The sequence below is a fragment of the Mus musculus genome, chromosome 8 (genome assembly GCF_000001635.26).
Source record: "Mus musculus strain C57BL/6J chromosome 8, GRCm38.p6 C57BL/6J".
In the NCBI taxonomy this organism is placed as follows: domain Eukaryota; kingdom Metazoa; phylum Chordata; class Mammalia; order Rodentia; family Muridae; genus Mus; species Mus musculus.
In genome coordinates, this window is record NC_000074.6 from 44,930,788 (window position 1) to 44,955,264 (window position 24,477).

The following is a 24,477-nucleotide window of genomic DNA, read 5'->3' on the forward strand; positions in this document are numbered from 1 at the left end:
ATCATGATATGGAAATGACAGGCATGGCAGCTGGAGTACCAAGCTGAGAGCTCACATCTTGAACTGTAAGCACCAAGCAAATAGAGTGAACTAGAAATGGCTTTAAACTTTCAAAGCTCACCTTAGTGATAAACTTCCTCCACTAAGGCCACACCTTCTGTCTAACCCTGCCCAAACAGCACTACCAGCAGCACCAGGGACCAAATGTTCAAATGCATGAACTTATGGGGAGGATTCTCATCCAAATCACCACATACCTAGAGGCACGGGTGAAGCAAAGAAAGGAGAAGAAAGAAAGAAAGAAAGAAAGAAAGAAAGAAAGAAAGAAGGGAGGGAGGGAGGGAGGGAGGGAGGGAGGGAGGGAGGGAGGGAGGGAGGGAGGGAGGGAAGACAGACAGACAGACAGACAGACAGACAGACAGGAAGGAAGGAAGGAAGGAAGGAAGGAAGGAAGGAAGGAAGGAAGGAAAGACCAGAAATTCTAGACTAAGGCTGGGAAATATTAAAATGCTGGTCATGAAATCCTGAGATAGCCCTTGTCAGAATTCATTGAGCATCCTTGGTGTGTGTTTTTCTGTTGTTCAGCCTAAACAAGCTAAAAGCCATATGCCGACTTTGAATTTAAAAGCAATGTGCCAGAGTGTATCTATATCTACCTAGCAAAATAAGAAATCCAAACAAGTAATGGTTGCATTGCAGATATATTCCTAAACACAATCAGGATGCTCTTCTTCTGTGATTAGAGGACTCACTTCTGAAGACGAATTCCTTCACACACAGCAGAGCTGCTAGAAAGGAACAGACCTCTCTGGCTGAGGCTTGATCAGGGCTTTACCCTCTTCCAAGCCAGTTTCCAAACTACAGCTTTGCTGATGTTTAAGGTAAGACAGTCATGGTTCATAAGGAGCACGGACGAAGAGCAGGCTCTCAGGAGCTGCGCTGCATTACAGTAGACAAGCATGTTGGCTTCACAGCTAGGTAGCTGCAGACTTTAGCCCCAAACATTGGGCTATCCTATCTACAGTACACTTCAGTTTCTCATCTATGAGATGAGGGTAGGGGGGGATTCATGATGAATGCTTTCTAGAATTCTGCAGTCGGGGCTTTCAGAGACAACCTAAGGAAAGGAAGGTTTATTTTAGCTCAAGGTTTCAGGACATTGTCATATATCATGACAGGGCAGAACGGGGCAGCCCATTCGGTGGGTTAGAGTGGCTGAGCCTGATTCCTGGAGAACCGCGGTGTGGAGGGGCCTATGATCCTCAAAGGGCTGTCACTAGTGGCTTGCTTCCTTTAGCCAGGCCGTATTACATTTTCCACAGTCTCCCAAAACAGTATCAGCCATAGAAGAACTTAAAACATGAGCCTGTGAGGGCACTTTAAATTCAAACCATAAAGGACATTGTGAGAATATATCTATATCTATATCTATATCTATATCTATATCTATATCTATATCTATATCTATATCTATATCTATATCTATATCTATATCTATATCTATATCTATATATCTTATAGTATATATTAATATATACTAATGTATTGTAACATATATATCCATATAACATATATATATATGCATATATATATCCAAAAGAACCATCAAGAAATATATATATATTTTTTGTTTGTTTGTTTGTTTTGGTTTTTTTGAGACAGGGTTTCTCTGTATAGCCCTGGCTGTCCTGGAACTCACTCTGTAGACCAGGCTAGCCTCGAACTCAGAAATCTGCCTGCCTCTGCCTCCCAAGTGCTGGGATCAAAGGCGTGCGCCACCACACCGGGCCTAGGATGTATTTTTAAGAAAGCCTCCATTACTCTGAATTGGGGAAGGAGGAGGAGCATCAACAGCTCTACAGGCTGGGCAGTTGTGTGGCTTAAGGTTCCTCTTGAAGGGTGTACGCAGACCCTAGAGGAGAGCTGGATTTGAATGCAAAAATAAAATAACTAACGTCTGGGGTCATGGTGAGATACTTCCTGCCAGCCCCAGAAGTGTGGGTGCAAGAAGGGGTAAAGGGGATGTGACAGAGCTGAGCACAGTGCAGAGGGGTGGAGAGAGTGGGGTGCGGGAGAAGGTGAGATGCGGGTGGGATGCAGGGGAGGGTGGGGTGCTGGGAGTTAGTCAGGCTCTTGAGAATGCTATCTTGTTTAAAATTATTATTTTCCCTGTGCTCTGTTCTAAGCAAAGATATAAAAACAGCAATAAGGCCGTGTTACTATATCTTATTCCCATAAACACACCTCATCTATTAGGACTTGAATCTTACATAATCTCACTTAGCAAGTTGTTGGTACTTGAGAACTACCTGGGGAATGATTGAGTCCTTTCATGATTCTGCACTCCCATACTTTAGAAGTGACTCAGTACTGGAGTGGGAACTTGAAATGTAATGCTTGATGTAGCCTTAGAAAAAGAAAAAAAAAAGATATATAGCAAGGTATTTCTAGTAGTATTCTCTGTTGTGGTTAAGATGCTTTTAAATTCATTTTGACTTGAACAGCTACTAACCAGATGTGGGTAGTCAACGTATGATACATAGTTGGAAAGATTAAGGAATTGAATGTTAATTTACTTTTATTTAAACCAAAATAGCCAATGGCTAGTCCAGGTCCAGTCTCATTGCTCAGGTCAAAGGGTTTTGTTCAAATTATCCTGTCCTCAACTTTTAAAAACGTGCCTTTTTTTTTAAAGACCGAATACTATCAATAAAAAGTAAACTCCTCTGTGTTCTTTTAAAACTGGAATACCTTGGTTTGCCTAAGCAACTCTAAAGACTAGTTTATCAAACCAAATTGACTTGTGCACGCAGCAGTGCCTCAGGAGAGTTTGCATCATTTTGAGCACTTGTGTATGTGGTCAATGTCTAACATCAAGTGTGGACCTAAAAGCAGGGCTGAGCATGCGCAGTTACCATAGTGAGGGATAGAAGTGACTAGGCACTGACAGGCTTGCTTGATGAAACAGTCTCTCGGATTCCCTCCTCCCCAGCTGCCCCTGGATGCTCAGTGGTCTCTAAGTTTATCCCTCCCCCCCCACCTCCCCACCCCCGCAGCCAGCCCACCTCCCTTATAAAAAATTTCAGATCGCAAAGGAAAATCAGGGGCCTGGGCGAACACGCGATAAGAAGTACCCTTTACATACATGCTAGACATTTTCTAAGATGGTCAGTAAAAAACATATCTGCACGAATGGATGCTATCCGTGTGGCAAACAGATGAGACCCAGGGAGGCTTGCTTGTAACGTACAAGTTTTACCTTTCACAACAGATATTGGTCCCATACTACCTCAGATGAGGGAGTTCACTGCAGCTTGGAGCAGTTCTCAAGTCTATGCACACACCCACAACATTCGGTCTCTTCCTCTTTTCTTACCGTTTGAGCCCCCTAGCTTTGTTTGCTCTTAACCTCTACACAGACCAATATATTTACGCAAACAGATGAAAACATGTTGATAGAACCTGCCTCCAGTCCCATCCCCTTCTCTCCTAGGTTCCTTCAAATCTAATAATAATCTTTTGGGGCAGTGTCAATTTACATAAATGGCTCCTTTATTTTCTCATGCTGTTCAGGAGATGCATTTTGGTATTTTAGTGGCATTAAAAAAATATCCCATAGTAGATATTTTCCCAGAGCCTGGACGCTTATATAAAAGCGACATGTCCATTTATAAATTAAGCTTCAACGGGGTTTGCATTTTTGTAAATTTATGTTGTTTCAAGGTGTAGGCAATTGATTTGTGTATTAGCCATTATCACTACAGATTACTTGTAAGACACGTTAAAAAAAACTAGCTCCGCCCCTGTCGCTTCCCCCTACCTCTCGAAATCTATGATTCAGACTAGGTCTAAAGACAGAGGAGCATTTGGAAAGGATTTGGAGATTAAAAATACGATTTTCAACACAAAGACCACAGCAGCGTTGGACAACGAGAACTATTTAAAATTTTAAATAGTTTAAAAATTTAAAACATCACATCTCCAGAAGTTGGAGGACGACAAAGTCCGAGTCGTCCAGTAAGCTTGCAGAGACTGATCGCGGTTCTGCCCTGCAAAAACCCGGGCGGGCGACACAGACTCGTTGCGAGGAGTTTCAGCTGCAGAAGAGGAAGAGCATCACCTGCAGTCCGAGGCGTGGGAAACGCTGCCGGACCCGGTATTTCCGAAGCCCGGGAGGCGAGCGCCACGGGGGGCCCTGGCTGGCTGATTCCGTGGTGAGTGCGAAGAAGCCAGCACTCGGCGGAGCCCCAAGACTCCGCGGGGAGGAAAGGGACGGACATTTCTTCCTGGGACGGCTGCGGCCACGGAGATCACTGCAACGGGGAAGCTGGAGGCAGCCTGGGCGTCCTTAGCTGCAACTGGCTGGGAGGCCGAATGAAGTCGGAGAACCCGGTCAGCTCCGGGGAGTCGGGGGCGAGGCGGGGCTCTGACGTCACCTCCCCTCCCCCCAGCCGCTCCTAGAGGGAGGAGTAGGGAAAAGAAGCAGAGAGATCCGCCGCAGTTGCCAGCCGTAACTCCTCAACTCGGCAGCTGGCTGCCTGGACATGTCCTGACAAACTTGGCTTCCCCTCGGCGCTCTCCCCAGACCTCGTGCGCTCTCTCTCCACCTCTTTTGGTGCTCAAACTTTCCCCGGGTCGAGAGCCACAGAGAAGGCGCCCACCTGAGTCCCGCCAGCACTGGAGGAGGATCGCGCTCTGCTTGGGGATATGCTGAAGATCCAAGGGAGGCAAAGTTGGTACTTCGAGCCCGGATCCTAACAAATATCCAAACGGCGTGGGAATTACCCAACTGCCGGGGACTAGAAGGGAGAGCACCGAGGACCGGGCTACTGTGGTGAGTTCTTTGTTCATTGCATGCCTGGTAGAATTGAAGTTTTAATTGTAAATGAAATAACGTGGGGGTGTTTCACAGTAAGCGAGTGGGGAAATCATGTGTATCCTACAAGGTCTGCGCTCAAGGAACTGGACTGCCCGCGGCCTTCACGGGGCGCGGGAATGAAAGGCAAGCATGCGCAGCTTTTGGAATTCACAAAATACACACAGAGCGCTGTTCAAAAGAACTTGAGAAGTGAAGCCGTTTGTGCATTATTTTCAGTGTAACTTGTTATAGAAATGGTGCCCTGGGAGGGCGCGTTGGGGACTGAGTGATCTGCAGTGGCGCAGCGCCCTCTAGTCCGAGCATTGGGCAAGGCGCGCTCCCAGCTCTCAGCTCAGTGTAGACCTCGAACTTGGACCTGCCGGGTACTCTTAACGACGTGGACCAGACAGAGCTTGATCGCTTCCACCCTAGCCTTCATTTACGCCGAACGACACTTAATGCATTTTAGAAAACCAGCTTGGGTGGACCGAGTGCAGAGGCAGTGCTGGAGGAGCGGGTTTTTTGGGGGAGGTTGGGGGGGAAAGTCCTTCCACCTAATTTCAATGAGGCTCTGGGGACAGGGTCAAAGAAGATCGACTATTTAAAGGATGTTCGCGGAACTTGAACTACACCTCTCTTCATGTGATTCTCTCGTAGCCAAAAAGGTATCTCTCCATTTCGTTCCGTTGGTGGCTAAAGGATTAGGAAGATGTGGCAACACAGGAGACTGCATTTTTGGCTTTCGGCAGTTCCTGTAGCGACCAAGTGCAACTTCTAGTAAGCCTGGATATTTAGGATTCTTAATTAGATATTTTAGTCCTAGTAAGCATTAATATATCAATGAATGTTTTTTTAACAAGAATTTTTTTGTACCATTTAGAAAATCCAGTGATGATTTAATGTTATTGAACGATGTGTATTTATACTTTTTATTGTTCTTTCCCTCTCCTAGCAGCGGTACCCTAGGCCCTCTTACATCCCCTCCCCCAACGGCTTGCTTGCGTGTGTGTGTGTGTGTGTGTGTGTGTCTATGTTTTGTTGAGCGTTAAAATTCCGGGGAGGGGAGGGGGGGATCGCAAACTGGTTGAGCTTGGAGATCAGGTCTCTCACTTTCGCAGCGTTCACTGACCGGTAACTCTGCGAGCACTTTGAGCAATTTGTAAGCCGGGGCCAGATGAGTCTTTGGGTTTTGCCTTTTCTGGGTGTTGTGAATATATGTGTTCTAAATACCGAGCGGGGAATTCAGAGGTACGAATCAGCACACTCATTCTGCAGGCACTACTTTTCCTTCCCAAGCGTAACCTGCTAGACACCATTATTATTATTTTTTCAGCCACCTCGCTTTAAGATGGCTTAAGAAGTGACGTTAACTTTGAGCCAAAGAAATACACTCTGGCCCCCGTCTGCGGTGCAATTCCCTCTGCAGCTGCCTCCACCCGCTCCTAGGGAAATCTGATCTCTTCGTCCTCGCAGCGTTAAAATGTTCGAGCCCCACAAACTTTCCGAGGTCAAGTCCTTCCTTTTCTCTGAGCTTCCTTTCCCAAAACGTGGCTGGCTTCGGCTGAGTCTCCTTTGCTCTTCAGCCGGTACCTGGAGCTCTGCAGGCGCCGGGGATAGACTTGCAGCACTAGGATGCGCTGGCTGGACGCTCGGGCGCCAGAGGGAGTTCTGCAAGTGGGGAGCCTGCTTGCTGGGGATCTCTCTTTCTCACCGGAGCTGCGGGGCCAGGCTCACAGAGCCTTGGGGCAGAATTAAACGCTGAGAATGCTCACAGGGAGGCTCAGCACCCTTTGTCCCGCAGACCCCGGGATTGAGAGGGTGCGGCGTGGGGGTCGTCTGTCTCGGAGACTGGCGTTGGGGCTCACCGCGGCGATCCGAGAGAGTCTGAGGTCCAAGTGAGTCTGAATTAACAGGTCGCGGGAAAACTTATGCATTTCTTCTGGCCTAATGTGGATTTCAGGAGGAAGTAAATTCCGACCTAACTGCATTCCTTTCCAGACCCTCTGTAGTTTTTCACCCCAGAGGCTGCAGCCTGGGAGAGAGGCATTCAAATGCGGATTCGGGGATTTCCTGGAGGTTGGGGGAAAAAAAAGTCTAAAGGAATGCTGGGGTTGGGGGCCGGGCGGGGCGTTGTTTCTTAGGTCCTAGGCGACTTCTCCTCACTTTCTGTCGGTTTTTTTTTTGGGGGGGGGGAGACCAAATGTTTCCCCTATCTTAGCAGGGAACATTCAGTGAAATTCCTCCCAGCAGCAGCAGCAGCTCGATATTCTAACACAGTCCCCAAACTGTCCCTCTCCGTCTGGCAAGCTCCTCGAAAGGCGCTCGCCTCGCTCTGGGTCGGACGCCTGTCTGGGTAGCCCCCGGGGCGGGCAGGCGGGCGGGCGGGCGCTTCTGCCCGGGGGCGGGGCGGCCTCGGGCTGCGCGCACTGAGTCGAGGAGTCTCGGCGCTGGCGAAACGAGAGCCGGCGCTGGCAGGCGTGGCCGCGGGCGGAGGGATACACACGGCGGGGAGCTAGAGCGCGCGGGCCGAGCTGGACGCGGCGGGGCTGGACGGACGGCGGCGCCATGCGGACGTGCGGGTCCAGTGCGGCTCCCGGCACAGCGGGCTCTGGCCGCCGGGCGCGCTGAGCACCCGGGCTGTGCGCCCGACCGCACCGTCGCTAACTTTGGAGCCAACTTTGCAGTAAGTTTGCTGAGGGCGGCGTTGAGGCTGGGGCCGAGGGTGAATGCCGGCTCTCCCTCCCACGCTCCTCCGGCTGCACCGTGGCCGAGGCTGGTGCCGGTCTCCTTGCCCACTAGCAGAGTTGAGTGGCGGCTCTAGGGTGCGGAGGCGGAGGGGTGGAGGGACCGGCGGGACGTGGAGGGAATGGTGATTGCAGAGTTGGCGTTGGACGCTGCGGTTCCCCGGCCAGCATGCTACTTCCCGCAGCGCCAGGCTGTCTGACCCGGGAAACCGGACTGCGGGCTCCGGGTTCGACTCCTGTCCATCTCGGCTTTGGAGCGGTTTCTAGATAGAGATGAAAGCAGAGCCGATCGCTTGAGCGTGGGATCTTTGAAATGGAGTCGCTGAGTTTTCTTAGATGTTCTGTGCTCGGAGGAGTGCAGCGCCGAGATTTAATGCGGCTCCTTTGCAAGACTAAGCCTCCGGGGTAGTTGTGCGGCCAGGCAGTTGCCTGTCTGTTTTCTGGAAGATAAACTTATGAGATCTTTATTAAAAGAGAGGGTCTGTTTCACAGTCCTCTCTCTATGGTTCCTTTTAGGAAGCTAACTTTCGGTTGTCTTGGAAGAATCCCACCCCCCACTGATGGGAATTGCAGGGCCTTGGAAACAAGGAGACAATTGTGTGCTATAGCAAAGTAAATTCGCAAATATTTTCTATGTAGTTAATTTTTTTTCATGTGCCTGAACTATAGTTTCATTAGCTGGCTTTTGTTAAGCAACTCCCGAGTGCTGGTAGAGATTTTTTTTTCTTTTTTCTCTTTCTTTCTTTCTTTTTTTTTTTTTTTTTAACAAGCTGAGAATTTACTTAGACTACATTAGAATCAGAAAAGATTTAAAAGGCACATAACTTACCTTTGCAGAAGCTAACTTGTGATGCTTTGTATTTTTGATATTTAATACTTTAGGAGCATATTTTCATGTGCTAATGCTAAGAGCTATTGATGTTTTTTCACATCAGTCGTAGCTGTGTGACCAAACCACACAGTTGTTGCCTCTACTCCACAACTGTATTGGTTCATTCTGGGTTATTTGGCTTTGCATCTCGGAAATCATTGCTCTTATCTATTAGAACTCTTCCTCTCTCCTTGTTAAATTATATAGAGATATACAGGTATTTAAAACAAGATTTTTTTTTAAATGATACAACTCTTAGTTGTGGCTGAAGTAGTATTTTACAAGCTTAGTGTAAGTTTTGTTTAAAAGTTTGCCCATTTCTTGAAAAAAATAACATCTTAAATAAGCCAGCCCCCCCCCCTTTTTGAACCCCCACTGTGAAAGGAAGTAAGGCTGTTAGAGGCCTTCATAAAGTCCTTTGGGCCACCTGTGAGTTCATTTTTGTGGGTAAGTAGTCACTCCATGTGTCTTTATTGGTTTCACATTGTGTGTGAGTAAATGGATCAGTTAACTTCATAGCAAAGATGTGTGTTCAGAGTAATAAGGGTCTCCTTTTAACTTCTCCTTTGTAGGGTACATCTTCGGCTTCAGCTCTTGGGCGTCTTTGGAGAAGGCCTTTCTTTCTAGGTTAGAAGTGGAAGAGATCTTAGGGCATTGATTCTCTTAGGCTACTTGTTTCCCACCTAGGTCTGGCTGGTTTTATACATATACTCAACAAACCAAATCACATTGGCACATTCTAGCATCAAATGCTGTCTAGATGCCTGAAGGACCTTAGCTCATAGAGGAAGAGGAAGGACTGCATTCTAGTCTTCGTGGTTGGGGATTTACAGTAGGAAAGTTCTTTTTTTTTTGAGCAGATTGTGTGGCAGGTGAAAGTTGTTCAATTACGACATGTCTGTTTGACTGGGCAAGGTGGCACTTGCCTTTAATCCCAGCACTCAGCAGGCAGAGGCAGATGGGTTTCTGAGTTCGAGGCCAGCCTGGTCTACAAAGTGAGTTCCAGGACAGCCAGGGCTATACAGAGAAACCCTGTCTTGAAAAACAAAACAACAACAACAACAACAAAAAGACATGTCTGTTTGTCCTTAGACCGCAGAAAGGTGCTTTCAAACCAGATGGTATACACCACTTAAGATCAGAAAGTGGCTCGTACTCCTCTGAGAAGAAACAGTTCTATACTTAAAACCTTTAGAAACTTGTATATTGACTATTTTCAAAGATTTTTTAAAAAAAAACAACCTTTTATTATTATTATTTTTAATGTGTCTGGCTGTTTTGCCTGTTTGTATGTCATGTGCCATGTGTGTGCCTGGTGCCCTCAGAAGCCAGAAGAGATCTTCTGGAAATGGAGTTACAAATGGTTGCGAGTTGTCATGTCAGGGATGGGAATTGAACCTGGATCCTTGGGAAGAACAGCTGGCCTCTAAACCCCTGAGATGTCTCTAACCCTTTTCTCTCTTTGAAAACAGGCTGGCCTTTTCTTGAAAGATCTAGATTTAAATACTTCTGAGATTCTTGCTGAATTCCAAGAGCTCCTTGTATACTTGAAAATAAACACATGTATTGCTTATGTGTTTTATATAAGCCTTTTGGGAATTCAGTCATTATTTAATCTTTGTCCTTTGTAGAGTGTACAATCATTGGGCTCTATGACAGTCTGAAGTAGGACACTGATGTGGTATCACCTGTAGGCAGTTCTGAAGGGTTTTGAGGTGGTGGTGACCTAATTTTGGACCAGCCAGGAATTTAGAGCCAAAAGGGCCACCATCTATAATGCTGTTCCTGGCCTGGTGGTTGCCCCTGAATTCTTTTCTATTAGGGGAACAGAAGCACTCTCATATTTTCCTTGTGCGTGTCCTCTCCCGTTTAATCCAGCCTTCTAGCCTCCTTTCTTGGTTGTTTATCCATCTGTCCATTCGTCAGTCCAGGAACTGTGAGTCTTCTCTGCAAACCCCGGGGCTTGACGAAGTGGATGTGGGCGAACAAGTCAGGTTTCCCATCCTTAAAGAGCTCAGATCTGGTGAGAGAAGGCTAGTCAGCATTGGATGTTGGAAGAGATCGGTGAAGATCACAGTAGTCCATCCTAGCACTTGAGCAAGCTGGGGCACCTGCAATAGGTGGATTTGGCTGAGTCCCTCATGACTGACTGGGGAGTGGGTTGGGGCGACCAGGAATGTCCAAAGTAGCATGTGGCTTGTGTGACTTGATTGTGGTCGGCTCACTACAGAGTAAAGAAAGAGACCTTAGCTGGAAGAAAATGAAAACGCTGGGTGAGTTACCGCGGATGCTTCTTCAACTTAGTTCACTGGACTTCCTTCTTGTAGCTGCTGTCTTCTTTTGACCAGGGTAGAACAGAGGACAATAAAAATGACAGTGCCGGAAGTTGGCCTTATGGGGCAAAGGTTAAGGACACGGAAACAAGGAAATGCTGAAGAGAAGCCACTGAACTGTATTAGGAGACTTAAGTTGCATTGTCTTTCAGATAGGAGGAAGTGTAGCTGTTGCTTTAGATTAACGCGCCCCCAGCCACACTGGTTGGGAGTCCTGCCCTCAAGACAGCTTGGCATGATACAAGCCTGTGAGAAGTGCCCCTTTAGTTTGCAGGACACTGGGGTTGCATTAGGTAAGTAAGAGATCAGATTATTAAAATTCCTTGTCAAAACCTCGTAGGAATATACCAAGTCAGGGTCTGGGGAGAGAGCCCAGCGGTGAGTGGCTGCTTCTCTTTCCGAGGACCTGAGTTCTGTTCCCAGTACCCACATTGGTGGCTCGCAACAGCTTATAACACAGGTGCGGGGGATCCCAGGCCTCATGCATGCACACTCCCACCCAGACACGCACGCGAATCCTTAAAGCTAAAATAAAAATATACTCAACTATTTACTCAGTATGTACTGAATCAGCAGGCAAAGGCAAAAACAAAAACATTAGCAGACCAAAAAACAAAACAAAACAAAAAACCAAACAAACAAAACCCAAGAATATTCAAATGATATGGAATACCAGAAAGAAGTTTTGAGTGGGATAGGGTTAGAAAGCAGGGTTACTGAGATGCATAATATACTGTGTCTTAATAAATGCACGTATGGGTCAGGTGTGGCAGCACAGGTGGAAAGGGGGAGCAGCTCCCAGAAATTAGTAAAAGACAATTCTAGGTGACATTTTATAAATGGAGGTTTGGCGGTCATAAAAGGCCATCTATGAGTTTGAGGGATCGAGGGCAGGGGGCGGGGAACGAGGGGCTAGAAGGGTTGTGGAGGGGGTGGCAGGAAGCTTTAAGGACTGTGCAGTGCAGCCCCCAGGTTCTCATTAAATGCAGTCCACAGGATTGATCTTGTGTGCCTTCGCCTAGTCGGTTAGTGACAGCCTCTGGGGCCAGATTTCGGTGTTTAGTCTTGTGCTCCCTTCCTCTTTCTGATCCCAGCCTGCACCTTGGAGTGCTGCGGGGAATTAGTAAGACTCTCCCCTGAAAAAGATAGCAAAGGACAGTGGACCCGTGTGATCTCCTTTTTACAGTGGGAAACCAGCAGAGAGGCTGTCTTAACTTGAAGCAGATGGTGTTCCAGGAGGATTGATTCTTCCTTAGGTACCTGAGAGGGTAGACTCAGCCATGGGCATGTTGGCAGCTCTCAGATGAGGTCCTGAAGCGGGTAATCGAGGTTTTGTGTGGGAAAAGGATGCTTGTTGTGACTGAGGTAGAGAGCAGCAAGCAGTAGGAAGATTCAGGGGTGGTTTTGTTATAGGTTGCTTTTCTGTTTTAGGCACTCGGACGATGTTAAGGACTCAGGGTGTTGGGTAGTGGGGTGAGTGGCTTGAAGCATGATGTGTAAGATCAGGGGAGATGGACAGAGAAGAAGGTCATTTGCTCTCGTGATGTCTGAAGAAGAAATTCTGTGTGTGTGTGTGCGCGCGCGCGCGCGCGTGCATGTGTGCGTGTGCGTGCATGTGTGCGTGTGCGTGCATGTGTGCATGTGCTGTGGGGATAAATCTGAAAGGTTTCTGTTAGGAGTTGGAGGCTAGCAGTGGTTTTTAGGAGAGAAGGAACTGTGAAAAGCAGTCAACGATGACATGCTGAGAAAGTATTTTTTATTGAGATCCTTTCCAAGGTAAGAAAAAATCAGGGTGTTAGTTTAAAGGAAATGCAGTGTTGAGAGCCGTTTATTTTTAAGTAGGGAGGAACCTATGTTTATAGCCTCAGCAGGACGGAAGGGGCTGTTGAAGGCTGAGCTCTAGAGCAACGTCGTCGGAAAGATGCAGAGTTTTATGGAGTCAGGATGTCAGACAGTCTCTCAGGCGTCTTCGCCCTGACTTTACCCTCCTGCTCCGAGTGGCACTTTCCCCTTCCTGACCTGCCATTTTAGTGAAGTACCTTTGCCCGCACCGGAGTGCACAGTGAGCATAATTTGGCTCTTCACTGAAGCCATGATAATTTGGGAGTGGAAGAAGTAGCCACAGTAATTGCTGCTTACTGTTCCAAAGCGTCGTGTTAAGTTATTTCTGTCTGCCGAGAGAAAGCACATTAGACCATAGGGACTTAAAACACGAGAGGCAGACAGCCCGTTTCTGTGGGCAGAGTTTGTCCTGGACCCTGGGTGTGGCAGACTGAGAACGACCAACCTAAACTGTAATGGCCCCAGTCGAGAAGAGAGGGGTGAAAACGAAGAGGTGAGCCCAAGGATGAATGCCATGTCAGTCCCATACTTACATCTGTGATGTCAACTAGAAACATCACTTTTGTAATTCTAATAGCCTTGTTCCTACAGACTCATGTACACAGTGAACTATATTTTATATAGAGATTATCAAAAAATTTGTTTGCCTTTCTTAGAATGAGAACGCATTTAACTTGTATTTTGGGGCAGGGAAAGTGGCTTAGTGGGTCCAAAAAAAAACCCCAAAACTCTTATATCCCGAGGCAGGTATGTGGACCTCACACCCGGGGGAGGAGAGAGAACGAACTCATGCGGACTTACCCTCTGACTTCCACATAAATCGCACCAGACACACTCAGTGCACACATGCGCTAACAGGCATGAAACACTAGGTCCAGTCTCCAGTGAGAAGTCGAAAAAGTGACAGTAAAAAGAATATTAAACTGTAAACTTCAATAGCGAAATAAATCCCAGTGACACTTGCTGATTCTGAGAGTTGTAGGGACCAGTGCAAAGGCCCAGTGCATAGTTCTTTGCTTACGTTTCCCTGATACATAGAGGATAAAGATGACCACTTTTGTGTCTGAGGACAGCGGCCTCTCAGTCATAAGTGTCATGGCGTCAAACAGAATTCATGAGTTTAAGAAGTTCTACCTCTGAAAGCATGGGGACCGCGTCTACATCTTATAACTTTAGGTGAAAGTAGATGCATCAGGAAAAAAGAATACGTTTGAGGAGGTATTACTAAACCTATGGAAATTAGCAGTCATGTTCGGCGCACAGATGCTGTGTGCTGTTCATGAAGACTGGGCATTCGCAGTCGTTGGGGCATTTGACATGAAATCTTCTGATGTAGAAATAGGAGGGCATTAATATCTTACTTTACCAGGAAAGTTTTTTTTTTTTCTTGTGTAAGTATGGATTTTAGAAATCTGCACTAAAGACGTTTAAGGGGATCCTAGACGCCAAGACTGAGCTAAGGACACGTTCTGTCTTCACTTTGGAAAGTAGAAAGTAGAAGTCCCAACTTAATTATGAGTTCATGCCCTGTGACCGTCTTCTAAAGCTCAAACGGTAACTCTGGGCTAAGATGATTTTTGGAGTCTAATTTTCGTAAGTATGAAACTTAGGTAATAACATACTTTTTAGACAAAATGGCAGAACCTGTCTCCCCCCCCCCCCCCCCCATACTTCTGTTTGTCTTGCTTAGAGCTACAGCTTCAGTTTGACTGTGACATTTTATAATGAAACCTGGATCCACTGTTTATCATTAATACCTCTCTGTAGGGCTAATATTGTCCCTGAAAAATGGATTAATAAAAAAATTCTATGATTTTGTTTAGTAATTTTAAGCATAGTGGTGTTCTGTCAGCAAACTCAAGGGTTTAAAGGAGAAAAAGTTGGGCTGGAGAAGATGGCACAGGAGTTCAGAGCACTGGCTGCTCTTCCATAAGACCCTGATTTGATTCCCAGCACCCACGGGGCAGCTCACAACTGTCTCTATCATCAGCTCCAGGGGATCTGATGCTGCCTTCTTGATCCTGCAGGCAAAACACCCATACACATTAAAAAAATCAATCAATAAATTTTTTAAAAGGAGAAAAAAAGTTGTAAATGTTTGTCAGTATGGTCCAGAAAGTTACTCCCATTTGTGGTATGTCCTTTGGAGCCTGTGGGTTACTTATAGACAGAGAGGGGTGGGGAGGGAGGGAGGGAGGGTGAAGGGAGGGAGGGAGAGAGAGAGAGAGAGAGAGAGAGAGAGGACACACCTGTACTGTTTTACCAGTTGGGATTTCTCTTATGACTGAGAACTTGGGAGGCGACTCCAGGCTCCTCTCTGGTGCTGGGCCAGGGATCGTAGCTTGCGTACATGGGACACGCCCAAGTCTTGACATTGGGCTTCAAGCACTCAATACTGGTATCTGGAGTACCTTGACACTTGTTCCTATTTCTTGCTTTCTTCACCTGCCCTAGCTGTTACTTTGACCCCTTGGCCTGTTTCTTCTGCTAATGCCTCTGTCTTGATTAAGGCTCCATCCTTGGCTGGCTTTTTTTCTCCCTTTCTAGCCTTAAGAGCTGTCTTCCTTGTTTGGATGATTCCTCAGATCAGTTCCTCCAGGCTTGAACCTTCCTGCTTACCTCACCTGCCCAGGTGAAGGCTTCATTTGCATAACCATAGCCAGTCACCTGTCCATTCCTGAGGTAATTTACTTGTGTGGAGGAATGGTTTCATTTGGTTCTTAGTTTCCATCCATGATCAATGGTCCCTGTTCTTTGGTCCTGTCTTGGTGTAGACATCAAGGTGGGAACTTGTGGAGAAGGTCTAGTTTACCTTATGGTGACTGAGAAGCAAAGAGGGGAGGGGAACAGGGTGGGGAGGGCGGCCTGGAAATGAGTGGGGTCCTAATAGCCCCTTCGAGATCATGCATGCTTCTAGTGACGTAGCTCTCTTCCTTTATACCTCACCCACCTCCTAATGATTCCATCTTCCCTGGAAGGTGCCACCAGACACTAGCTACCAAGTCTAAGAGACACTCTGGCAGGATTCCTCTAAACAGCTGCAATCAGAACCTGACCTCCAGATCCCGGACCGATCTTCCTTCTCTCAGTCTCTCATCCCTCTGGGTTTATATGCCGTCCTCCTTGTTCAACATAGAGTCCTTGACATCTTTGGTATTTTTATGTTCCTTTCTGTCTCTTTCCCTCAGTTCATCAGTGAATCTTTCGATAGGCCCAGAGTTCGACCCCTTCTCCCCGCCTCCAGTATTGATCATAATGGTTTAAGCTCCCTGGCTTCTTACCTGTCCTGTTGTAGCAGTTTCGGAATGGGGACACCCTCCCATACTGGCTTCAACCCATACTGCCTACATTTCCACACACAGATTCCAGAGGGACCCCTTCTCCGTCAGCAATCCCATGTCCTTGCTCCAAATCCCCTGTTGTTTCTCATTTCATTGGGAGTAAAATACAGGGCCATACGATGTGGTTGAGTAAATATGTAAATGGTAAGAGTGGACAAATGACCCTCAGAATTCTAAGCAGGGTGTGTGTGTGTGTGTGTGTGTGTGTGTGTGTGTGTGTGTGTAGTGCTATTTTAGTCTCTCCGTTTGAGAAGCCTTGGCTACCTATTGGCGTCCTCCCACCGAGCATCATACAGAAAAGCAGGACAGGGAGCGACCTGGCTGTGGAGAAAACTGACAGGATCTCAGTTGAGGTTGGGATGAGGTCACGGATGTCACTTGTGTGGTGTGTGGAAGATGATATTGTCCTTTTCAAGACGTAGTCCCAGTCTAATCATAAAACATCAAATTCCAGTGTGTGAAGGTGCTGGCTAGCTCCTTAGTAACGTGCTCATGTGAGATGCTGATGCAGAAATGCTTCAAGTGCTCTCGAAATGTCTGTGGTAGGACTCCCCATGATCCTTTCTCTCCTGGCCTTTGTCACTGGCTTCTTTTCCAGACCCACTGTGTTCCAGCCTCACTGTGTTCCAGCCCCAGGCCTCTCTCAGTTATTTTTCCGCATCCCACTGTGTCCGAGAGAACGCAGGCATTACTTCCCAGAAATGTCAGTTGTGCTAAGCTTGAGAAACACATAAAAGTTTTTCTTCCTCCAGGCCTGGATACAGTCTCTGACTGTGTATTTCCTCTGAAGCCCCTACCCACCATCCAGTGGGCTCTTTTTCTCTTGATAGCCTGTTTGCTTTACCAGGAAGTGCTCCGTCCATCTGTCCTTCCTTCCTTCCTTCCTTCCTTCCTTCCAATATGGAAAGTTTGGTTCACTTTTAATTCCGCAGCATCTAGAGATGTACCTGCCTCACAGTAGGTGACCATTAAATATTTGTTGAAGGATTTATAATTAAAAGAGCAAGCATATGATACACACACACACACACACACACAAACACACACGGCTAAAAATTCATACGGTGTAGGACAAATGAATATACCTCCCTGTCTGCCTGTTCCTTCTCCCTCAACTGTTATCTATCAAGATTTTTTTCTCCATTTTGAGCATATCCGTGTATATACACACACAGAGACTTTCTTCCCTCCTTTGGCAAACATAAGTGGGGTCAGCTTAGTTTGGCTAGTCCATTTCTCTAGGTAACTTTACCCATCAGTATGTTGAATGCTGTCTTATTTTTGATGACCGTGTGATAGTTCATGTGTAGAGCTAAGCAAACACATTGAAGTGCTTGCAATATTCTCTTGATGAAATTGCTCATTGTGAAGTGGATGACAGTGACACTGTCCCTTAAAACAACGTGCTTTTTAAGAAGGACAGCACCTGCTCAGCGTCGTTTTTGTAGCTGGTCTGTGGAGCGTTTTCCTTATGTGTACTTTCATATTCCTACTTCAGACGGGTTTGGATTATGGTTTTTGCTTTCCTTCATCCTTACATATGGAAAACGGTGGTATTCCATAGTGTGACCTTACAGCCTATAGCTGAACTGAATGGATCTCTCTCTCTCTCTCTCTCTCTCTCTTTCTCTCTCTCTCTCTGTCTTAAACTTACAGGATTTTTTTTTAATCAAACTCAAATTTCCCCAAGTATTAGAACTAGTGATCAAATAGAGATTTCTGTAGGGGCTGTCGTTGGGAGACGTTCTTAGTTTGTTAAATCATTCCTGCCCCTTTTGAGGTCAGGGATCTGTATGACTTCCCGACTTGGCTGTTGAGGAGAAGGCGTGAAAGCTACAATGCACGTTGGGTGCCCAACTTGAACTTGATTCAGTATCCATTAAGCTCCTGATTGCTTTAGGCATATCGGCTTTCTTCTCCCCCCACCCCCCTTAATAAAATGACTAATGGGGCAAGCTGGCAGTGGCTGAGTTAAGATCCTGTAAATTAATGCTGCCATTGCTAATTTTGCTGGGCTGTCAAGCCAGCCCTCCGGTCTGCTGTTTCGTTCGCCCTTGCTGGTCTCTTACAGTTTTGTGCATATTCATCGGAGGGCTACTCCGCAAAGGGCGAGCTTCTGCACTGTGCTGTCAGCACTGGGGGGTGGGGAAGCACACTGAATTTTTTTTCCACCTCCCCCAGGGATGAATTTGCTGGGGTGATGAAGAACAGCTGGTGGGAACAGAGCCCTGTTCTCTGGCCCGATCTCAGCCCCGTGGACCTGACCTACCTTCCCACTTGTTTAAAGGCTGCCCTTTGTTCGTGCTCCCTCTTTTGCTCCTCAGTGACTCTCTGCCCTTCCCGCAGCTCTGCATCCTTCCTACTTTGCCTTGATGCGTTGATGTTTCAGCTTCTGTGCGTGTGTAGCTCCTTTCACTGGGGACGCCCTTGGGACAGGTTGTGAGGGGTTTTGAAGATACCAGGCCCTCGAACAAGGGGTCATTGACAACCCTGATGGTAAAATGTCAGTGCTCAGAGATTTGCTTCTCTGCCGTAGTCAGAGCTGTTGCCTGTCAAGCTCCTGAATTCAGGTTTTCCTGTTATAAAATGACCTTTGACTGTATGCTCAGGTTGGTGTTTAGAAATTACTTCACTGCAGATTTGACGGTAATGGTTACTGTAATTCCTTTAAATAGCTTTGCAGTACTAAGTGAGACAATGAGGGAGTGCTGTAGGGAGTGAACTTAATTATTTTTATGAAGAAATAATTCCAGGATAAATTTGTGAGATCAGATTACAAGCTATCATTACATATGGTCCTGTGAGAGCACCGTTTAGGACTTTTTCTGAGCGACCCTGCATGTTTCCAATCCTGTGTTAGCACAAGGTTATAAGCTTCCAAGGCTTGGTGAAACATGCAATGGGAGACTGAGGCAAGAGGGCTAGGGGTTCAAGTCCATCCTTGACTACATAGTGAGCTTGAGGCTGGCCTGGGTTACGTGAAATTATGTCTCAAAAGAATTTTTCCTGCCAGAAAATTAAGTTTATATGATTTTGAGGATGTAGTTCTTGGTGTGTGAGAGGAGGCATTCCTTGTCTGCTTTTTTCAAAAACTGATGTCTGTGTTTGGCCTGAAGACGTAAGTTTAACAATCAAATTCAGGGTTGGAGAGATGGCTCAACGGTTAAGAAGAGAGTTGCTCTTGCAGAGGACCTGTTCCCAGGCGTACACTGATGCTGATGCGCATGAAAACAATAACAAAAGAAAGATAGCTGTCAGACATTCTTCTAGAGTTGTTAGAGTGTTGATGTTGGTGTTGGGAAGTGCTTACTCATAGTCAGTGTGGGTGGGGAATGCTTGATGCATAAGGCTTATATTTACAATTTATTCTTTCCCCTCCAGCAAGTGACACTCTTTTTTTTCTTCTTCTTCTATTACAGGTGGCCAGGAGTTAAAAAATGGGGAGACACTTGACCTTGCTTCTGCTTCTGCTCCTCTTCCTCCAGCAGTTTGGAGACAGTGATGGCAGCCAAAGACTTGAACCCACCCCTCCTATCCAGTTTACACACTTCCAGTACAATGTCACTGTGCACGAGAACTCGGCAGCGAAGACCTATGTTGGCCACCCCAGAAAGATGGGCATCTACATCTTAGACCCCTCGTGGGAGATAAGGTACAAAATCGTCTCAGGAGACAGCGAAAACCTGTTCAAAGCGGAAGAGTATGTTCTCGGAGACTTCTGCTTTCTAAGGATAAGAACCAAAGGAGGGAATACCGCCATCCTGAACAGAGAAGTGAGAGACCATTACACGCTGATCGTCAAGGCAGTGGAGAAAGCCACCGATGCTGAGGCCCGAGCGAAGGTTCGGGTACAAGTGCTGGATACAAACGACTTAAGGCCCTTATTCTCCCCCACCTCCTACAGCGTCTCTTTGCCGGAAAACACAGCCATAAGGACCAGCATCGCAAGAGTCAGTGCCACGGATGCGGACATTGGGACCAATGGCGAATTTTACTACAGTTTTAAAGACAGAACTGACGTGTTTGCTATCCACCCGACCAGCGGCGTCGTTGTTTTGACTGGCAGGCTTGATTTCCTAGAGACCCAGCTCTATGAGCTGGAGATTCTGGCTGCGGACCGGGGGATGAAGCTGTACGGTAGCAGTGGGGTCAGCAGCCTGGCCAAGCTGACAGTTCACGTGGAGCAGGCCAACGAGTGCGCGCCCATCATAACCGCGGTGACGTTGTCGCCCTCTGAGCTGGACAAGGACCCAACCTACGCCATCATCACCGTGGAGGACTGTGATCAGGGTGCCAACGGGGAGATAGCGTCTTTGAGCATCGTGGCTGGCGACCTCCTTCAGCAGTTTAAAACAGTGAGGTCTTTCCCAGGGAGTAAAGCATTCAAAGTGAAAGCCGTCGGGGCCGTCGACTGGGACAGCCATCCTTACGGCTACAACCTGACATTGCAGGCTAAAGACAAAGGGACTCCTCCCCAGTTTTCCCCCGTGAAAGTTGTTCACATCATTTCTCCACAGTTCAGAGCTGGCCCTGTCAAGTTTGAAATGGATGTTTACAGAGCCGAGATCAGTGAGTTTGCCCCTCCACATACACCCGTGGTCCTGGTCAAAGCCATTCCTAGTTATTCCCATTTGAGGTATGTTTTTAAAAGCGCTCCTGGAAAACCTAAATTCGGTTTGAATCACAACACGGGTCTCATTTCCATTTTAGAACCCATTAGAAGGCAGCACACATCCCATTTTGAACTCGAGGTGACAACAAGTGACAAAAGAGCCTCCGCCCGAGTGGTGGTCAAAGTTTTAGGTACAAACAGCAACCCCCCTGAGTTTACACAGACCTCGTACAAAGCATCCATCGATGAGAACGCGCCTATCGGTGCCGCAGTCACGAGGGTGAGTGCGATGGACCCCGACGAGGGGGAGAATGGCTACGTGACTTACAGTATTGCAAACTTAAATCACGTGCCGTTTGTCATTGACCACTTCACGGGAACCGTGAGTACCTCTGAGAATCTGGACTATGAACTGATGCCTCGCGTGTACACGCTGAGGATCCGTGCGTCTGACTGGGGCTTGCCATACCGCCGGGAAGTCGAAGTCCTCGCCACGATTACTCTCAATAACCTGAATGACAACACACCCCTGTTTGAGAGGATAAACTGTGAGGGGACCATTCCCCGAGACCTAGGTGTGGGGGAGCAGATAACCACCGTGTCTGCCATTGACGCCGACGAGCTGCAGCTGGTCCGGTACCAGATTGAAGCCGGAAATGAGTTGGATTTGTTTGGCTTAAACCCCAGCTCCGGTGTGCTGTCCTTAAAGCACTCCCTCACGGATGGCTTGGGCGCAAAGGTTTCCTTTCACAGTTTGAGAATCACAGCGACAGACGGAGAAAATTTTGCCACGCCGTTATACATCAACCTAACGGTGGCTGCCAGTCGCAAGCCGGTCAACTTGCAGTGCGAGGAGACCGGTGTTGCCAAAATGTTGGCAGAGAAACTCCTGCAGGCGAATAAGTTACACAGTCAGGGGGACGTGGAGGATATTTTCTTTGATTCTTACTCCGTCAATACCCATACTCCACAGTTCGGGGTTACTCTTCCAACTGGAATTGAGGTAAAGGAGAACCTCCCGGTGGGTGCCAATATACTCTTCATGAATGCTACTGACCTTGACTCTGGCTTCAATGGAAAGCTCGTCTATGCTATTTCTGGAGGGAATGATGATAGTTGCTTTACCATCGACATGGAAACGGGAGTGCTGAAAGTCCTGTCTCCACTTGACCGTGAAGTAATGGACAAATACACCCTGAATATTACCGTGTACGACCTCGGTATACCCCAGAGGGCTGCCTGGCGCCTTCTGGACGTCACGGTTCTGGATGCCAATGACAATGCGCCCGAGTTTTTACAGGAGAGCTATTTTGTGGAAGTGAGTGAAGACAAGGAGGTGAACAGTGAAATCATCCAGGTCGAAGCCACTGATAAAGATCTGGGCCCCAGCGGGCATGTGACCTACGCTATTCTCACAGATACGGAGAAGTTTTCCATCGACAGCATGACCGGTGTGGTGAAAATTATCCAGCCTTTGGATCGTGAAGTGCAACCTGTGCATTACCTAAAGATCGAGGCCAGGGACCAAGCCACAGAGGAACCCCGGTTGTTCTCCACCGTGCTCCTGAAGGTGTCACTAGATGACGTTAATGACAACCCACCTAGGTTCATCCCACCCAATTACTCAGTGAAAGTTCGAGAAGATCTACCAGAAGGAACCATCATCATGTGGTTAGAAGCCTATGATCCCGATGTGGGTCAGTCAAGTCAGGTGAGATACAGCCTCCTGGATCACGGAGAAGGCCACTTTGATGTGGATAAACTCAGCGGCGCAGTTAGAATTGTCCAGCAGCTGGACTTTGAGAAGAAGCAACTGTATAATCTCACCGTGAGGGCCAAAGACAAAGGGAAGCCCGTGTCCCTGTCTTCCACTTGCTATGTGGAAGTGGAGGTCGTTGACGTGAATGAGAACCTACACACTCCGGTGTTCTCCAGCTTTGTGGAGAAGGGTGTAGTGAAAGAAGACGTCCCTACTGGCTCATCAGTCATGACCGTGTCAGCTCACGACGAAGACACAGGCAGAGACGGAGAGATCCGGTATTCCATTAGAGATGGCTCTGGAATTGGTGTCTTCAGGATAGATGAAGAAACAGGCAAGTGCTGTTAATCTCTTCTGCTGGCTGCACTTCCTCCCCTCTCTCCTCTTCTTTGCATCAGAATTCCCAGTTGGTTTCTGTTAGGGCTTGGCATTGAAGTACGTTTACACTTTTTGCGCTATGAAGCTACACACTGAAGGATCAAGTGTACATAAGATGAGTAGAAGGGATACCAATCTTTGAAGTTTGTACTCTATTATCAAGATCATCACTGTGGTTTTATAGTAACCTTGAAAAGCATTCTGATTAGGCTGTTTCGTGGTGTGATGTTTCCGTGGTGGTACGGTAACATCGACACCAGTTGGAGTGCCATCTGGAGGGTAGTGCATACGTGCAAAGTTATACAACATACCCAGAGACTTTTATGCACTAAAACTACTTTATCATCTGCTCTATGTCCTTCAGGCTTTGAGAGGCCGTGGTAGGGTAGTGGAAGGTTGAACTGAGAATACCTGGCTGGTGGCTGTGTATTAGGGTCTTACTGCTATGAACAGACACCATGACCAAGGCAACTCTTATAAAGGACCACATTTAATTGGGGCTGGCTTACAGGTTCAGAGGTTCAGTCCATTATCATCAAGGCAGGAAGCATGGTACAGAAGAAGCTGAGAGTTCTACATCTTCATCTGAAGGCTGCTAGCAGAATACTGACTTCCAGGCAGCTAGAATGAGGGTCTTATAGCCCACACTCACAGTACCACACCTACTCCAACTGGACCACACCTTCTAATAGTGCCATTTCCTGGGCTCAGCATAGACAAACCATCACAGGCTGCCTCTTTCAGTCAGGATCTTCCCAAAATGAATTATTTAATCTATAAGATGGAGACATTCCATTTTCTTTTAATTTGTTTTGTTATGCTTTGTGGTATGGGGGATTGAACCGATAACCTTCTGCATGCTAGGCAGGCACTCTATACACGGATTGGCTGCATCAAGGTTTATGTGAGGAAGTCATTAAGTAATAACGTGTTGGGTTTATTAATAGGTTTTGGAAATGGTGTTGGTGTTTTGCTATAACATACAGTTTTTCTCCAGAATACAGTTCAATTCCTGGAATCTCTGTAGTAGCCAGGTTTTTTGTTTTTGTTTTTTGTTTTTTGTTTTTTGTTTTTTTTCCAGACAGGGTGTCTCTGCCCATCCTGGAACTCACTGTGTAGACCAGGCTGGCCTCAAACTCAGATGTATGCCTGCCTCCCAAGTGCTGGGATTAAAGGCTTGCCACCCCCTAGATAAGCCCCTACTCCCCCAACCTCCACCCCTCTCCAGTGTCCAGTTCTTGAGTGGGTACTGTTTTCCTTTGAGGACACAGATCTGCCCTTACAAGTCAGTGTTGCAATGGATGTGGGCTTTCTGGGGCAGGCTATTTACCTCTGACATCTAGTTCTTTAGAGTGCCCAGTGCACAGAAACTGCTTAATAAACAGTAACGTAATAGGTGAATTGATGAAGGTTTTGGCTTTGACTGCCCTGCCCTCTGAGTGTGGTAAATACAGGGAAATGTAATGTCTCAACACCAGTAAGGTCTGGGTGGGACTTAGTTTACAGGTCTCCTTGATGTTCTTTCACAGATCTGTGTATTCTAAGAAGATCTTTTTATTATGTTAAAATTTGATATGTTTGGTAATACCGGACACATAAGACAAGAACAAAAGCCTGCAGTATTTTAGCCGTAAGTCACCCTATCTTAGGGTGCCCAGCATCTGGAAAATAAAACCTTTGCCTGAGAACATGATTCGAAGGCTCCAGGCTCACTAAAATTTTGCTTTCTATTAAGTCAA

General features: G+C 47.0%; 1 protein-coding gene across 15 annotated transcripts in view; it reads left to right on the forward strand.

Moving 5' to 3' along the window:
- Nucleotides 1-2,312: 2,312 nt before the first annotated feature.
- Nucleotides 2,313-24,477, forward strand: part of Fat1 (FAT atypical cadherin 1) — a 119,158-nt gene continuing 96,993 nt past the window's right edge. For 10 of the 15 annotated variants that reach the window (XR_001778405.2, XM_006509267.4, XM_006509270.4 and 7 more), the window contains exons 1-2: nucleotides 2,313-4,834; nucleotides 19,409-22,694. Coding sequence is in view for 14 of the 15 variants with exons in the window: in XM_006509267.4 (XP_006509330.1) it covers nucleotides 19,427-22,694 (3,268 nt within the window). In the remaining variant the exon portion in view is untranslated. Of the gene's footprint in view, nucleotides 4,835-5,104; nucleotides 5,636-5,940; nucleotides 6,754-7,298; nucleotides 7,542-19,408; nucleotides 22,695-24,477 lie in introns of those variants that run through there. The other 5 variants (XM_030243288.1, XM_011242173.3, XM_030243287.1 and 2 more) reach the window with 5 other exon arrangements.